We start from the raw sequence: 18,676 nt of genomic DNA on the forward strand, positions 1-18,676 counted from the left end.
AAGATGGCGGCGTCCCAAGCGAGCAAAGACAGGCAGAGAGAGTTTTTCACGTTTTATATTTTTCTTGAATTTCATTCATAGACGTAAAAATTAATTTTGAAGTGTTTTATCCGTTTATCTTTTCTCTATTTTGAAATAAATGACCGTATCGGCCGCATATTTTTGCGTTATGGCCTTTGGTGCATTTCAAGTCTAATTTGTACACATAAGCCGTACCCTTGATTCAGTCATCGTTTTTTTAGCGACAAATACGGCGTATATGTGAGAAAATACGGTATATATTTAACCCTCTCTGGCCAAACATATCTGATTTGATACATGCATTTTGAACAATATCTAATTTTTTTCCCCATCGCGTAAAATGTTTTGTCTTTTTGTTAAGAGACCATTAAAGGCTCAGAATTAGAATAACGTAAATTTACTGTCAATTATTTTGTTGTTTGGGCTTTAAATTGTTAATTATAGGATACAGGTAGTTGTCGGGTTACGCCAGTCTCCACTTACATCGTTTTGTTGTTACGAACGCACCATAAAAATACTTAGACCAGCATATGGGTACCGTATTTTCACGACTATAAGGCGCACTAAAAAGTCTTAAATTTTCTCCAAAATAGACAGGGCGCCTTATAATGCGGAGCGTCGTGTGTAAGCTCCAAAGCCTGAGAGCACTTCTTGCCGACACGCTTCTTATATAGAGAGAAGGTGGACGTGGGTGGGGTCAGACGCTAAAGGCACACCCCCACCAGGTACCCGTAAATGAATAATACAAATAGACACGCTTACGAAGCTCAGTTCAAACTTCAAGCCATCAATTATGCAGGGGAACATGGGAATAGAGCAGCCGCGAGGGAATTTTAGATCAACGAATCCATGGAGCAAATGGAGAACGAGCTTCGCCAAGTCAAGAAAAAGAAGCTGAGTTGATTTGCGACTCCATGCGTGCCCATTGTCCATCTCACAGCAGCGGTGAAAAACCAAGTCACGAAAATGAACTCTGAGCTTGCCGTCATACCCGGAGGCTTAACTAAAGAACTCCAACAGCTGGAAATCGGCATCAACCGGGCGTTCAAAGCAAAGTTGCGAGCGGCATGGGAACAATGGATGATAGGTGGCGAACACAGCTTTACGAAGGGTGGCAGGCAGCGCGGGGCTAGTTACGCCACTATTTGCGAATGGATTGTGGCCGCTTGGACTAACGTGTCTGCTTGCATTGTTGTTCGAGCTTTTGCCAAAGCCGGCATCATTTCTGTCGAGCCACATGGCAATGTGAGTGACTCTGACAACGAAGAGAGGGAACCCGGCGTTTTTGATGAATCATTGGGACAATTGTTCAATTCAGACACAGAAAATGAGGACTTTGAGTGATTTGTGGGTGATGATTGATCAAAAAACGTGAGTACATTGTAAAATGGCTAAATAAAGTACGACCGAACTCAGTTTTGCTTCCGTTGCCTTTTTAAAAATGTGTTTTTAGCGTGTGTCTGTATGTTTAAGCTGGTGTATGTTTAAGATGGTGTATGTTTTGCCATGCCTGGCTGCGTGTTTTGGTGCGGTGCGTCTTTTGGTGCGGTGCGTCTTGTGTGTCAAATACAGAAATAGCACTCGTTACTGACACTGCGCCTTTAAATGCGGTGCGCCATACAGTCGTGAAAATACGGTAAGTACCGCCCGCTCCCTACTAATGGACACCATAAACAATCACCAGAACGCCAACCCATGTTCCGCGCACCTAATTGCAGCCGATTTTGATCAGGCAAATCTCAAAACTGTTTTGCCGAAATTTTACCAGCACATGAAATGTGCAACAAGAGAGGATAAAACTCTAGTTCATGTTTACTCTAACACAGGGCTCGGGAACCTTTTGGACGGAGAAAGCCATAAACCAAATATATTTTCAAATGTTATTTCTTGAAATCCATAGTCAGAATTTAAGTCTTTTTAAGTCATTTCACCACTTTGAAAGTACAAAAAGTCTGAATTATTTTGACAACACTGTTGCTAATCAATGAGAATATGCATGCAGAAAGGTCTAATGAAAAAACATATGATTAAAGGGACGCTAGACGTAGTGTCGGCTTCTCAGTGTTCACGTGACGCTGACGTAAGCCCCAAGCCACAGGTTCTACCTTGAGAAAAGAGGGAGCTATGTCAAAATGCTCATCAACTACAGCTCAGCCTTTAACACCATAAAACCGGAACCCCCCAACCCCATTCACACCCACGGACTGTCCTCAGTTACGTCTGCAGATTCACTTCAGCGTGTCAGCAAGAAATGCAACCAGACAATCATGCGGTCAACGTCACACAGCGACATCTGCAGAATTTCGACTTTAGTGCACAGAAAAGACACCCCGCCCCAAAAGATGCAGCCTTCACTTTGGGAAATTTTTTAGACTTTTAGGTGCGCCGTATTGGTGTGAAAATACGGTATTATGAACCATCATAAGAATTGAGATATTTTGACATTAGAAGCAATATGGCTGCCACAACATATTAGACTTCTGGTAAGAAAATTGAAATTTCTGTAATTAGAAAGCCTAAGGTTCTAATGAAAATACTTGTTTCTTTTTTAAAAAATGAATAATTTGATATTTTGCATTTACAAAGACAGGCATATAACGTCCTTATGATATTGACCCTAATAATGTGCTTTTGATTCATACAGTATCTCAGAAATACCACATGATTTTTCTTAAGATTTTCCCTTCAAAGTAACACATTTGTACTCCCTATTAAAACCATGAAAATGGAGGTGAAAATTGTTAATCAGGGGGCGGCTTATACGCGGGAAATTGTAAAATTCAACAATTTTAAGGCAAATTTAAGGGTGCGGCTTATATGGGAGTAAATACGGTAATACAAGTCGAGAATGTTGAAGCCGTGAAGTGGTGAAGGATCACAGTATATAGTTCTATACACACCATTAGATGAAATTGTGCCATCTGCATATTGTCGAACTAAAACAACATCCACAAAGTCTCGAGGAGCTATGATACCCAAAGCTGCTGAGGGCGTGACCGTTCGGCAGATCGAGATGTCCTGAAGAAGAGTTGGAGACATGATTTGATCAAATATTTTGGAACAAAAGTTTACATTACTTCATTTATTACACACATTTAAATCTGTACTGAACAAGACTATATGGAATTGCTTTTGTGAGCTAGCACAACAAAACGAGTCACAGTCATCAAAATTACAAATTTGGAAAATGTTGTCAAAACACCACAAAAATTGGATTGGATTGGATAACTTTATTCATCCCGTATTCGGGAAATTTCATTGTGACAGTAGCAAGAAAAGGCATAGTTATAAGTTAGACAGTACAGTCAAAGGCCGCATAACAACAAAGCAAAAGCAAAAAGTACAAAGCAAATCAAAGTCAATGGGATCATTAAGAATCACCAAATCATTAAGACAAAAAAGCAGCAAAAACACAAAACGAGCTACAAGTTTCGGTAGCAAAAACGGATAGATTAAAAAAGACGCAAGGTTGGACAAAATAGGCTATATTTGCAAGACAAATATACTCGGAAAACACAAAAAAATAATTTTGCTGTTATTTTAATTCCACATTTACACAAATATTTTGTGTGGGGAAAATCTGCCTAAATTTTTGTTGATCTTAATATTCTTTTTGTTCTCCTGGGTATATCGGGCTGTAATGTGCATTATTGTATTTTTTTTTCTGCTGTAATTCGCTGGAGTTACACAAACTGTTCGGGGGGCTGTGCCAGCTGATGACATCACAACAACACTTCGATTGCACTAACTCAGGGGTCCCCAAACTTTTTCCTGTGAGGGCCACATAACTTTTTCCTTCTCTGATGGGGGGTCAGTTTGTAACAGAAAAAGTGTGACGATCGTAGGGGAGCTTAAAAAAAAATGTTTTCCAGAAAGCCACACATAACCAAATAACCCTTTCCAGGTTATTTACAGAAAAAAAGTCAGGAAACAAATAATAACACTATTAATGAAATAAATAATTACTAAATAACCCTCTCTGAGTTCTTCACAGAAAAAACAGGAAATAAATAACACTATTTATGAAATAAATAAGAACTAAATAACTCTCTCTGGGTTCTTCATAGAAAAAAAGCCATGGAACATTAACTTTCTGTTGTGCCATGCACAATCTTAACAGATAAAAGTTCAGCTCAGTTGTCAGAGCAGAATCTCTCTGACACATATGAGCAGTCTCTTAAAGTTCTTGTGTTTCTTCCTTATAATCCTTTTGTTTCAATAGGCTTGTAGACACCACTGTTTGCAGCTCTCTCATCAACTTCCCTGTGAAAACCACAAAGGAAGCAGGTTGAGAAACTGAACTAAGTGAAACCGCACCTACACAGCACAATACATTTCACTACCAGTATGGTTGTAAAGATGGATTTTATCCCAGTAGATTTTATTATGATTATATTTGTTTATGCTCAAAATGACTCATTCAAGTCAGAAAAGTGAGCTTACCTATGTATGTTCATCAGTGTGAACTGTAGGCCTGCATCTGGCTGGTGAGAAGTTGAATATCAGGTTCCATTCTAGTTACAGCCAGTCTCAAGCACTGATGCAAATGTTCATCTGTCAATCTTGATCTCATCGGAGTTTTCAGCAGTTTCATGCGAGAATAGATTTTCTCGCAGATATACGTGCTGCCAAAAACTGTGAACATTTTCATTGCGTGTTTTTTGATGTTTGGATATGTGTCATTTGGGAGGGCGGCATAGAAGTCAATGAGACTGTTGGCTTGAATGCGTCTTTCAGAACATCACAGTTCTGTAACTCAGCCAACCCAAACTGATATGAAGGCTGGGCTTCATCAATGTCGGCAACTAAGGTGTTCTGAAAAAGACGGATTTCTTTTGTATGAACATGTAGTTCAGTGAATCGCACACCGAACTCCGCCTTCAGCATTTCCAGTGCTTCCACGCACTTTTCAGCTGGGAACGGGACCGCTGGGTTCTCTGTCGACAGGTTTTGGGTAGCAGGAAGATGGACAAAGTTGCGCTTTTTCACTTGTTCCAAAAGCAGCGTTAATTTCACCTCAAATGCTTTTATGTGTGAATAGATGTCGCAAATGAGTTTCCCTTCTCCTTGTAGCTTCAAGTTAAGGCTGTTAAGTATTTCTGTCACGTCTGTTAAAAATGCGAGGTGCCATTTCCATTCTGGGTCGATCAGCTCTGGGACCGTTTTGTCTTTTAAATGAAGAAATGCGTTAATTTCGGGTAGCAGCTTGTAAAAATGCCTCAAAACTCTGCCCTGGCTCAGCCATCGGACCTCTTTGTAGTACAGCACATCTCCATGCATAGACTCCAGTTCAGACAGGAATTATTGGAACTGCCTGTTTAAGTCCCTTTGCTCTGATGAAGTTTAAGCACGACACCACAACCTTCATTACAGAATCCCACGTCAACACTTTGCAGCAGTGCTTGCTGGTGAATTAGGCAGTGGACTCGTAGCGGGGCGGTGAGACCCTTTTTTTCCAACTCCCGGTTCATGCGTCCTATTAGACCGCGAGTTTCGCCCACCATGCTAGGAGCCCCGTCAGTCGTGATGCTAGCTAGCTTTGACCAGTCCAGGTCCAACTTCTCCATGGTTTGGCACACTTTGTCAAAAATATCCTCTCCCGTTGTAGTCCCTTTGAGACTTTGGAGGGCTGCCAGATCCTCGCATATCTCAAAGTTTGCGCTAACTCCACGAATAAAAATGAGCAGTTGCGCTGTGTCTTGCACGTCCGTGCTTTCAGACAGTGCTAATGAAAAAAAGTCATTCTTTTGTCTTCTGCTGCAGCTGGGCATATACATTACTCCCGATTTCTTCAACGTGTCTGGTGATTGTACTCGCCGACAGACTTACGGCATTAAATGCATCTTTCTTCTCGGGACACACCTCCTCCGCGACAGCATCCATACATTTCTTAACAAACTCTCAGTCAGTGAAAGGCTTTATGCTTCTTGCTATCAGTTTAGCAACCCGAAAGCTGGCCCGAACGGATGCCTGGTTCAGCTGAGCTTGGCGTACAAATGTATTCTGCTGAGAGGGGATTCATAGTGTCGCCGAAGATTGTTTTCTTTGAATACCGCCACCGTCTCTTGACAGATGAGACAAAGCCTTTTCTTTGCATTGAACAAAAAAATAATCGTTTGTCCACTGCAGGTTAAATACCCTGCATTCTGAATCAATTTTTCTCTTACCTAACTTTTTCACCATTATTCCATTCTCTCTTTGACAGGGCCGGGCCTAGAATTTTTTTTCTGGAGGCCAAATAGGAAAAAAATCCGATAGCGTCTCTGGTATTGTTCAGAGGGCTGGGCCAAATGTGCTGACGGGCCGTAACCGGCCCGCGGGCCGTAGTTTGGTGACCACTGCACTAACTGCTCAGTTCTGTGTTTCTGTGGTCTCTATTTACAATTCGCATACATTTGTGGTCAAAAGTTTACATACACTTGTGAAGAACATAATGTCATGGCTCTCTTGAGTTTCCAGTTATGTCTACAACTCTGATATTTCTCTGATAGAGTGATTGGAACAGATACTTCTTTGTCACAAAAAACATTCATGAAGTTTTGTTCTTTTATGACTTTATTATGGGTTAACAGAAAAAGTGATCAAATCTGCTGGGTCAAAAATATACATACAGCAACACGAATTAGCAATTTTGGTGACTTAGACAGTTGTGTCAGTGAAATGAGCTTCATAGCATGGCCTCTTAACTTCTTGTGAGTGATTATGAGTGACTACAGCTGGTGACTTCTCTGAGGCCATTTAAATAGGGCTCATTGGATACAAACGCCCACAAACGCTACAATGGAAAAGTCAAAGGAGCTCAGCATGGATCTGAAAAAGCAAATCATTGACTTTAACAAGTCAGGGAAGTCACTTGGAGCCATTTCAAAGCAGCTGCAGGTCCATGAGCAACAGTGCAAACAATTGCTTGTAAGTATAAAGTGTATGGCACTGTTTTGTCACTATCATCTGCTGCTGAGAGAAAATTGGTCAGGAGGGTGAAGGTTCAACCGAGAATCACCAAAAAGCAGATCTGCCAAGAATTAGAAGCTGCTGGAACACAGGTGTCAGTGTCCACAATCAAGCGTGTTTTGCATCTCCATGGACTGAGAGGCTGCCGTGCAAGAAGGAAGCCCTTGCTCCAAAAGCGGCACCTTAAGGCTCGACTGAAGTTTGCTGCTGATCACATGGACAAAGATAAGACCTTCTGGAGGAAAGTTCTGTGGTCAGACGAAACAAAAATCGAGCTGTTTGGCCACAATGCCCAGCAATATGTTTGGAGGAGAAAAGGTGAGGCCTTTAACCCCAAGTACACAATGCCTACCGTCAAGCACGGTGGTGGTAGTATTATGCTGTGAGGCTGTTTTGCTGACAATGGAACTGGTGCTTTACAGAGAGTAAATGGGATAATGAAGAAGGAGGATTACCTTCAAACTCTTCAAGATAACCTAAAGTCATCAGCCCGAAGATTGGGTCTTGGGCGCAGTTGGGTGTTCCAACAGGACAATGACCCCAAACACACATCAAAAGTGGTAATGGAATGGCTAAATCAGGCTAGAATTAAGGTTTTCTAATGGCCTTTCCAAAGTCCTGACTTAAACCCCATTGAGAACCTGTGGACAATGCTGAAGAAACAAGTCCATGTCAGAAAGCCATCAAATTTAACTGAACTGCACCAATTCTGTCAAGAGGAGTGGTCAAAGATTCAACCAGAAGCTTGTGGATGGCTACCAAAAGCGCCTAATTGAAGTGAAAATGGCCAAGGGACATGTTACCAAATATTAGCGCTGCTGTATGTATATTTTTGACCCAGCAGATTTGATCACTTTTTTTTCTGTTCACCCATAATAAAGTCATAAAAGAACCAAACTTCATGAATGCTTTTGGTGACAAAGAAGTATCTGTTCCAATCACTCTATCAGAGAAAAATCAGAGTTGTAGAAATAACTGGAAATTCAAGAGAGCCATGACATTATGTTCTTCACAAGTGTATGTAAACTTTTGACCACAACTGTATATTCATATTTTTTAAATTTGTTTTTAAATCTCGTCCTCCTTGCGCTAAAGCCATTTTTATTTTCGATTATAGCCAAAAGTAGTCACATACAATGGATGATTTCTAGGAAGATTTATTTTTCATTAATTAAACAAGTCTCGGCCGGAACTGTAGTCCGAGCTTTCGTCAAAGCTGGCATCACATTCCAGGAATACTCCGCCGACCATTCGGACTCATACAGTGACACGAAGCATAACATGTTGGACGGCGAACTTGCCCACTTGGCCGAACTCTTTATTTCAGACACAGAAGATGAGTTTGAGGGTTTTGTGGATGGTTAACTGCTACTGCTATAACCTCTATCAACGTGAGTCTCTTTTCCTTTAAAAAAGCACAATCAAACTTAATTTTGCTCATGCTCTTTTTAAAAAAAGAAAGAAAAACTCGCTAGCATAGCTAGCATAGCAAACGTAAGCCTAGTGCTAGCGCCTTTTAGCCCGGAGCGTCCTTTATATTGAAAAAAACAAACAGAAAATACACCCGCAACTGCGACTGCGCCCTTTAGGGTGGTGTGAAAATACGGTAGTTTAGCATTGCGATGTTTATTGATAGCGCTGGGACACCTCATCTACACAGATATTCCGATCAGAGAGCGAAACAAAGGCACTCAGATGATGATTCATCAGCTCCCTGTATATGGATTTCAAGTACCGTATTTTCACACCTATAAAACACACCGTCTGAAAGGGCGCAGTCTCAGTTGCGAGTGTATTTTCTGTTTTTGGTCAATACACAAGGCGCCTCGGCGGATAGGGCGCTAGCATGACACTAGGCTAGCGTACGTTATGCTAGCCGCTAGCGTGTTTTTTTTTTTTAAAGCAGCATGACCAAAACTAAGTTTGATAGTGCTTCATTGAGTTAAAAGGTACACACGTTAATAGAAGTTAAAGCGGTTAAACCTCTACAAAACCGTCCAACTCCTCATCTTCTATAGCTGGTATAAAGAGTTCGGACAAGTGGGCGAGTTCGCCGTTCGACATGCTATGCTCCATCTCACTGTCAGTCAAAGTTGTCGTCGCCGGGGTATTCCCAGAACTTGATGCCAGCTAGAACAACAGTGTTGAGCCTATCCATCCACAATCCATTGTGACATATTGTCGTGTAAGTCATGCATCACTCCCAAGCCTTTCGCCACGCTAATTCTCCTCGCTGTTATATTGTATTCAATCCATTGCTTCAGTCCAATTTCCAAGCGTTCACACCCGCATTCCGTTGTCATTTCCCATCAGGCATTTCCTCTGCATAGCTCTAATGTGTTGTTTCTTTGAGTATTGAGTGTTTTGAGGGGTTAAAAGCGCTACAAGCACACGGAAGTCAGCTGCCTCGCCACCCAGCGCCACGCTGATTCTCCTTGCTTTTATATTGTATTCGATCCATGGCTTCAGTCCAATTTAAAAGCCTTCACACCCGCATTTTGTTATCGTTTCACGTCAGGCATTTCCTCTGTATAGCTCTAATGTACTGTTTCATTGAGTACTGAGAGTGAGCGCTACGAGCACACGGAAGTCAACTGCCTCGCCACTCGTCTGGGATGTTTTGAATGGATTTACCGTAATGATTGGAATACGTGGGGATGCTAGTTTTAGGGTGAACGTCCACTGGGTTGATCGCAATAAGTAGTGTGTCGACAAGAAATGAAACCAGCCAATCAAGCGGACAGGGTCACACATAATTTTGAATTTAGTGCAGATAAAACGCTAAACAAAATGTAACAAGGCGCACGGACCGATTGGGTGCATCGACCATTTTAGAGAAAAATTTAGACTTTTAAGTGCACGCTATAGGTGTGAAAATACGGTAATTGACAGTGTATGGCATTCTTCTTTGCGAACACGTTAGCTGACGAACACGGAAAATAAACTCAGCTGAAGACGTTCGGGGGTGTTCTATAAAAACTACAACTCTAAGACCCCAAGCTGTCCGCTTAGGTGCCTGAATGAAAAGAAACGATAAAACATGCCTTTTAATGAAAACACAATTGAAAACATAATTATTTTGATAATATTTGAGTTTAAACTGCAATTACACCACCCGGACACCACAAAGAAAGGGGGTGCTGATGCGACATGAACGCTAGTTCCAGTCCCAGGTTCAGTAGAAGCGGATGGTCAGGAAAAGCTGTTTTTAACATGATAGCAATAGAGCGGCTAACACGGCGCATGAAAACAAAAAGGACTATAACAGCCAAAATGAGATTTTGAGATGCAGGACAACAGCAACCCGACCCACTAAAAGATCCAATTGAAGACTCCCAGTTGTTTTTCTTTCTTTGATTTTTTTTAAGTGCCTCTTAAATACATGTGCACAAATTGCAGCCTTATTGAAGCATTCCTTAACCCACCCTCCTCATTTGAAGAAAGCCTGTAATTATTTTCTAAATACTGTTGTGACAACATGCAAAAATCAAAAAATTCTTAACTTGGGTTAAAACGGGGTAAGTTCATCCAATTATTTATTTATTTATTATTTAATTCCCCAAATGAGGTAAATTTCTTTTTGTGAGTCTGAAAATAGTCAGTTTGCAAATGGTGATGTCTTAAATTATTTCATATTGCACAACAACTTTTTGTTTGAAGTAACATTTATAAAAATAAATACGCCTGCCAAACTTTCTGCAGGTTGTATTATTCTTTACTTTTCACAGTGTAAGGGGGAGTTGTCTTATCTTTATTGGCCAACAGAACAACAAAAATACTTTTTAAAATCATATTTTATATTCTCTTCTTATAAAGGTAACAGTCGCTTTCATCATGAATAACGAGGAAAGTACCGTATTTACTCGCATATTAGCCACTTTTGTTCGACAAAAAATGATGACTGAATCGAGGGTACGCTTATATGCGCATAAAAACACGACATGCAAAAAAACTGCAAATTGACGGCGTCGTGACACGATGACGTCACGACAAAAATGGCCGCTGTGTCGGCGCGTGACGTCACGACGTAAGCGAATTCGGCCGATACTTTCATTTTTTTCAACATAGAGAAAAGATAAACAGAGAAAATGCTAAACAAAATGTATTTTTACGTATATGAATGAAATTCAAGAAAAAAAACGTACGTATCTTGCATAAAACGTAAAAAACTCCCGTCACTGCCCGCGAGGGGCACAGCCATCTTACGTAGGTCCCGGGCAGCCATTTTTCCTAGGGAACAGACATATAAACCTAGTTAAATGTGCTTCGACTGGCCAGGCGACAGTAGCCTTGATTTTGAAATAAAACACTTATTCCACTTTGATTGTTATAAATGTCCTATGTTTTCCATTGTTTTCATTAAAAGGCAGGTGTTAGTATTAACAATATTATATATTATATTATATCCTTCTTTTCGTTCAGGCACCTAGGCGGACAGCTTGGGGTCCTATAGATTGTTTTCATTAAAAGGCAGGTGTTAGGATTAACAATATTATATATTATATCCTTCTTTTCGTTCAGGCACCTAGGCGGACAGCTTGGGGTCCTATAGTTGTAGTGTGAGTTGTAGTCTTTTGTAGAGAGCAACGCGAACGTTTGATTCAGTGTTCATCAAAGTTAACTTTAATGTGATGTAAAAGAAGAATGCTCTACATCACATGTGTCAAAGTGGCGGCCCGGGGGCCAAATCTAGCCCGCCGCATCATTTTGTGTGGCCCGGGGAAAGTAAATCATGAGTGCCGACTTTCTGTTTTAGGATCAAATTAAAATGGAGTATAGATGTATATTAAATTTCCTGATTTTCACCCTTTTAAATCAATAATTGTAATTTTTTTAATCAATTTTTTCTGTGTTTTAGTTAAAAAATCATTTTGTAAAATCTAAAAATATATTTAAAAAAATGCTAAAATAAACATTGTTTAAGATCTATAAAAAAACTGAATATTCAGGGATTTTAATCCAGTTCTTTTAATCAATTTATTTAAAAAAATCTAAATATTATATCTAAAATGGTCCGGCCTACATGAAATTGAGTTGATGTTAACGTGACCCGCGAACCAACCCGAGTCTGACACCCCCTGCTCTACATTGTCAATTACTTGGAATTGCTATAAAAGAACCTGAAGAATCATCTATGTGCCTTCGTCTCACTCTCTGACCAGAGTATTGGATTGTATTGGATAACTTTATTCATCCCATATTCGGGAAATTTCGTTGTCACAGTAGCAAGAGGGTGAGGATGCAGAAATAGGAAAGGCATTTTAGACATAAATAGATAGGTAATAAGTAAGTTAATAAATAAATAGATACATGAATAAATATATAAATAAGTGTGTTGCTTATATATATATATGTATATATATATGCATGTATATGTGAAAGTGCATGTATATGTGTATGTATATGTGTATGTATATGTGTATGTGTATATATATATATATATATATATATATATATATATATATATATATATATATATATATATATATATATGAGCGCTATCAAAGAACATCGCCACCCTAAGCTAACTCGCTAATATTGATTTGTTTTCATTGTATTTCTCTTTTGAAAGTGACAACTATTGGAGTAATATGAACCATCGAAAGAATTTAGATATTTTGACATTAGAAGCAATATGGCTGCCACAACATCTTAAACTTCTGGTAAGAAAATTGTGATTTCTGTAATTAGAAAGCATCAGGTTCTTATCAGATAGAATTTCTTTTTTTCAAATTCAATAATTTGATAATTTGCATTTACAAAGACAGGCATATTGACTTCCTTATGATATTGACCCTGTGCTTTTGAGTCATACAGTATCTCAGAAATACCACTTGTGATGATTTTTCTTAAAACCATGACTATGGAGGTGAAAATTGGGAATCAGGGGGGCGGCTTATATGCGAGAAATTGTAAAATTAAAAAATGTCAAGGCAATTTTCAGGGTGGCTTATATGCGAGTAAATCCGGTAATATATTTATTCATTCACAGAAACTAAGTTTCCAATTTGAAAGAAAAAAGATGTGATAGACTGATAATTTATTTTTATCGTGATAACAATTTTTGTCATATTGCCCAGGTCAACTGCCATCCTTGTTTATTCATGTTTTTCCACCAAGTTTTTTTTCTGAACCATGAGCATACATAAAATTTTGTCCAGAGCAGAAAATCAACAAACTCAAATGAGTGAGAAAGCAAACTCCCTGCACTTTTCGCCGGTGAATACAAATCCAACTTCATTCATAACCCCTGTATTGAAAAAAACTGACTACTGACTGATACTGTTCTCTGATGCAAGTCTATGCAGGCGAAGACGTACATTAATCTTCCCAATTGACGTGAATGTGCCAGAAAGTGCCCTAGCCTTGCTGAACACTCCCGTGTACACTTGGGAGTGGGGATGTGAGGCGCAACATCAAGGGAAACCAACTTCGAAACGTGTGTAGCAGCAATTAAGAAAATGTATTATATTTTCCTTTATTTGATCATTTTAATTTTTCCACAGTGTGCTAAGAAATATTGTGTGCCTAACGTTGAGCATTTTCAAGGACTATACAGTAATACCTTGACATACGAGGGCCCCAACATACAAGACATTTGAAATAAGAGGACAATTCTGAGCAAATATTTGCCTTGAGATACGAGCATACGAGACAGCCTGGTGGTCTAGTCCGCGAGAGGCTGCTTATAACAGCACACATTTTTTCTCACTGCATCTCCCTCGCATAAAGATATCTACGAGCACTGGGCGTACAGGTTGCATTTTGTAAGTGTTTTTTTAGTTATTCAGTGCAGAATTAAGGGGAAAAACAATGGGTCCTAAGCAGGCCGGTGCAATGCAGGGTAGTGAGAAGAAAAAGCATATGATGATAATCGATATTAGGCACAAAATATTTGAAAAACATGTACGCGTGACTGAGCTGGCTTGCCAATACGAGGAGTACTTCGACAATATGTACCATCCTTAAGCAGAAGGATGCTAAAAAGGATATCAAGCCTTCCAAAGGCCTAACCATAATTTCCAAGCTGCGCAGTGATATTCATAACGAGATGGAGAGCCATCTTTTAATATGGATAAAAGATAAACAGTTAGCGGGAGATAGCGTGACCGAGTCGATAAAATGTCATAAAGTCAGCTGAATCTAGATGGACTTGAGAGCAAAGCAAGCATCTGAAAAAGGGAACTCATCGACACCAGCTGAACCCTTCAAAGTGAGTCGAGGCTGGTTAGATATTTTTTTAAAATTAGCGCTCGGTTCTGAGGCATGGAGAAGCAGGAAGTTCCGCCTCGAAAGCCGCGGTGGAATACATTAACATCTTTGCCTCGGTTATTTCTGATTTTAGCATGATAGCAATATCATGCTCTCGCTCTCTCTCTCGCATTTTATTAACAATTATTAATAAGAATTAATATAAATCAGATAATTTCAAATAAAGACAAAAGGTCTTTATGGAACTTTTAATGAGAAAATGTCAGTTTGCAAATGTTCCTAATTGTGACCTTTTATCTTGGAATCTCTCCATGCGGATTCTGACTCATTTTGCTGTGGCAGGAAACATTTTATCAATGTTTATTTTTTGTCCACCTGAGAGTGGAATAAATTAACCAAAAACAACCAATACGAAGGCTGAATCATAAATGTGACTTAGGTTATTCAATGAAAGGACCAAATTTGAATGGTAAAAAGATTTTATAAGCCAGTATGCTTAGGGCAATTGTGAAATTAAATGTGTGCCAAGTTCAATAAATACATAATAGAAACAAAAAGTGCTTTTACAACTAGAATATATGTACAAACCTCTTTAATTTGTTCCAGAACTTCAAACTTTTTCACATTATTGTCCCACTTGACTCTGAGACCTTTTGGTACAGGTTTCAGACATTCCCATACCTTTTCCAGGCTTCCGTTTACAACACCTTCCCCTTTATAACTGCAGAGGTCAAATCATAAAACTCAGATTAGGGCAGGAGACATTTTGTATAATGTACATTTTTGGAAAAATGACAGCTGGACATATTTAACAATCATTCCCTGGCAGGCTAAACATTCTGTATATTTTCTGTGCACACAAGCCATTCAATTCAATATGCAATATTATATTACTGGAAATCTATGGATTTGGAAACTACCCTCCTTTTCAGGTAGGACTAAAGCACTTAAGTCTTCAGCTTCACCTCTTGTGTTAACTGAATTTCAACACAGGGTCTATTTAAAGGTCCTGGGGAGTCAACTTAAAATGAAGAAATTTGTTGGATTAGGCGAAAGTAAAGACTTAACAACCCTGACAAATTGTGTGAATTATAAAAAGAAGAAGTCAACACATGAAATAAAGCTATAAAACTGCTTGTCCTGTCATTGCTAAGATGCTGTAGATACCAACTGTCAATCACAATCCTGGCGCTTGCCAGCATTGATACTAATGCATTTAGTAGGTCTGTCGCGAAATGCAATAAATCCATTTATTCATTCATTTTCTGAACCGCTTATCCTCACATAGGTTGCAGGAGGTGTTGGAACCTATCCCGGCTGACTTTGGGCACGAGGCGGCGGACATCCTGGATTGGTGGCCAGCCAATCGCTGGGCATGATGAGACGGAAAACCATTCGTGCTCACACTCATATGTAGGGGCAATTTAGAGTGTTCAAGCAGCCTACCATGCATCTTTATTGAATATGGGAGGAAACCAGAGTACCTGGAGAAAACCCACGCAGGGAAACATGCAAACTCCACACAGTAGGACCAACCTGGATTCGACTCAGAAATTCAGAACTCACTTCCTCTCAGCTTCTGCCCATGTTTTAAGCACTTCTGTTGCCAAAGATTTCACGTATTTAGAATACAATACCTCTGGATTGGCAGACCAGGCATGGTGCCCCCCCCCCCTTTTTAAAGAGGACGGATCGGAGGATGTTTCGATTTTAGGGGAATCATACTCCTCTGTCTCCCCGTGAAGGTCTATTTGGGGGTACTGGAGATGAGGGTCCGAGGTGAGGCAAATCTCAGGTTCAGGAAGAGCAGTGTGGTTTTCATCTTGGCAGTGGAACAGTGGATCAGCACTATAGCCTCATCAGGGCTCTCGGGGGTGGGGGATGGGGGCATGGGAGTTTGCCCAATCAGTCTACATGTGCTGTGTGGACTTGGAGAAGGTGCTCGACCATGTCCCCCGGGGGGAGTGTTTAGTACCGTTACACCTGATACGTGGGGTCCCTCTATGACCAGTGTCAGAGTCTGGTCCGCGTAGCCGGCAGCAAGTCGAATCTGTTTCCAGTGGGGGTTGGACTCTGCCAAGCCTGCCTTATGTCACGATTCTGGTAATAACTTTTATGAACAGAATATCTAGACACAACCGTGGCGTTAAAGGGGTCCAGTTTGGTGGCCTCGGTATTCCATCCCTGCTTTTCGCGGATGATGTGGTGTCATCAGGCCATCATCAACTCTCACTGGAACGCTTTGCGACCGTGTGAAGTGGTCAGGATCAGAATCAGCACCTCCAAATCTGAGACCGGGTCCTCAGTCGGAAAAAGGTGGCATGCCCTCTCGGGTCACGGATGAGGTCCTTTCCCAAATGGAGGAGTTTAATTATTTTGGGGTCTTGTTTACAAGTGAGGGAAGAATCGGCGCAGCGTCTGCAGTGATGCAGACTCTGCCTCAGTCTGTTGTGGTGAAGAAGGAGCTGAGCCGAAAGGGGAAGCTCTCTATCTACCGGTCGATTTACATTCCTCCCCTCATCTATGGTCATGAGGAGTGGGTCGTGATCGAAAGACCAAGATACCGAATACAGCTGAAATTAGTTCCCTCTGCAGGGTGTCCAGACTCTCTGTTAGAGATAAGGTGAAAAGCTCAGTCATCCGGGAGGGGCTCAAAGTAAAGCCATTGCTCCTCCGGATCGAAAGGAGACAGATAAGTTGGCTCGGGCATGTGATTAGGATGCCCCCTAGACGCCTCCCTGGTGAGGTATTCCGGGCACGTCCCACCGGGAGGAGGCCACGGGGTCGACCCAGGACACGCTAGGGCAGGCGTGGCCGACTCCGGTCCTCGCGAGTCACTATCCGTTCTGTTTTCCATATCCTCCTGCTCTACCACACCTGAATCAAATGATCAACTCATCAGCAAGCTGTCCAGAAGCTTGATACCGATCCCAATTATTTGATTCAGGGGTGTTGGTGGAGGGAGATATGGAAAACAGACCGGATAGCAGCTCTCAAGGACCGGAGTTGGCCTCCCCTGCGCTAGGGAGACTATGCCTCCTGCCTGGCTCGGGAACACCTGGGGATCCTGCCGGAAGAGCCGGGAGAGGGAAGTCTGAGCTTCCCTGCTGAAGCTGCTGCCCCTGCGAACCAAGCTCGGATAAGCGGAGGAAGATGAAGATGAAGATGAAGATGAAGAATAAAATAATCAAAATGACCTTAGATTATCTTTAAGTCATTAACAATTGAGGTAATCAAGTTTGGTCAAGTGACTTTATAATTTTTGGGGGAAAATACACAAACTCAATTTAAACAACATTTTGTTGAGTAAGGTGGTCTTTGTCTGAGATTGAATTTTGTTTAAAATTAACCATGAAAATTGGGAAAATGTAAAAAAAAATATATACCGTATTTCCTCGCATATAAGTTCTATTTGTCGCTCAAAAATGATGACTGAATCCAGTGTACGGCTTACATGCGCATAAATTACACTAAATTAGACTAAAATAGACGAAACGCCATAACGCAAGACAATCCGGCCTATACGGTCATTTGTTTCAAAATAGAGAAAAGATTAAACGGATAAAACGCTAAACAAAATTTATTTTGACGTCTATGAATGAACTTCGAGAAAAAAATTAATCGTATCTTGCATAAAACGTGAAAAAACTCACTCGTGCCTGTCACTGCTCGCTCCGGGCGTAGCCATTTTACAGTAGTTAAACGTGCTCTGACTGGCCAGATGCGAATAGCCTTGATAGATGTTCGTAGCATTTACCATGTCAGCACATCCCAATAGTTGTTAAGGCTGATCGAAAGTCTTACAGTCGATCGTTAAAATATCAGCCTTGGTACCTGCGTAATTTGTATCTCATGCTATTATTGCACCCACACACTTGGTGAAAAGTAGACTGCTATGGACACACTTCCTGGATGTACTTTTTTTTTAAAATTGTCTATGTGCAGGCAACACCCTCTTGCAACACAGATTTTTTTTAAGGTTTAGCTGCATGATTATACGTTTGTTATTATGAAATAAAACAAAATTCCGCTTTGATGTTTGAACCATCAAAAGAATCGAGATATTTTTACTTTAGAAGCAATATGGCCACCACAACATCTTAAACTTCTGGTAAGACAGTTATAATTTCTGTCATTAAGAAAGCATCAGGTTCTCGTCAAGATAGACATTTCTTTTTTCAAATTGAATAGTTTAATATCTTGCATTTACAAAGACAGGCGTATTAACTTAAGATATTGACCCAAATAATCTAGCAGACGATCCTTTGGATTCATACAGTATCTCAGAAATCCCACGTGCGATGATTTTTTATATTCCCTTCAAATTAACATATTTGTACTCCCTACATGAATATGGAGGTGAAAAGTGTGAATCAGGGGGCGTCTTATACACCAGAAATTGTAAAATTCAACGATTTTAAGGGCGCGGCTAATACGCGGGGCGGCTTATATGTGAGAAAATACTGTAATTTGATAGAAGTGCACAGCATTT

The 18,676-nt window shown here is 40.5% G+C and overlaps 1 protein-coding gene and 1 long non-coding RNA gene across 3 annotated transcripts in view; both read right to left on the bottom strand.

The window, feature by feature from the left end:
- Positions 1 to 18,676, bottom strand: part of stard5 (StAR related lipid transfer domain containing 5) — a 41,702-nt gene that overhangs the window by 16,139 nt on the left and 6,887 nt on the right. For both annotated transcript variants that reach the window (XM_077592988.1, XM_077592981.1), the window contains exons 4-5: positions 14,773 to 14,905; positions 2,922 to 3,039 (exon numbers count right to left, since the gene is read on the bottom strand). In XM_077592988.1, coding sequence (XP_077449114.1) covers positions 2,922 to 3,039; positions 14,773 to 14,905 — 251 coding nt within the window. The remainder of the gene's footprint in view (positions 1 to 2,921; positions 3,040 to 14,772; positions 14,906 to 18,676) is intronic.
- Positions 3,237 to 6,494, bottom strand: LOC144068446 (uncharacterized). The gene is made up of 2 exons (XR_013298185.1): positions 4,465 to 6,494; positions 3,237 to 4,284 (listed from the first exon to the last, which is right to left on the bottom strand). It is a non-coding gene; the product is annotated as an uncharacterized LOC144068446 (long non-coding RNA).

This window comes from Stigmatopora argus, chromosome 2 (assembly GCF_051989625.1).
Source record: "Stigmatopora argus isolate UIUO_Sarg chromosome 2, RoL_Sarg_1.0, whole genome shotgun sequence".
Taxonomy (NCBI): Eukaryota; Metazoa; Chordata; class Actinopteri; order Syngnathiformes; family Syngnathidae; genus Stigmatopora; species Stigmatopora argus.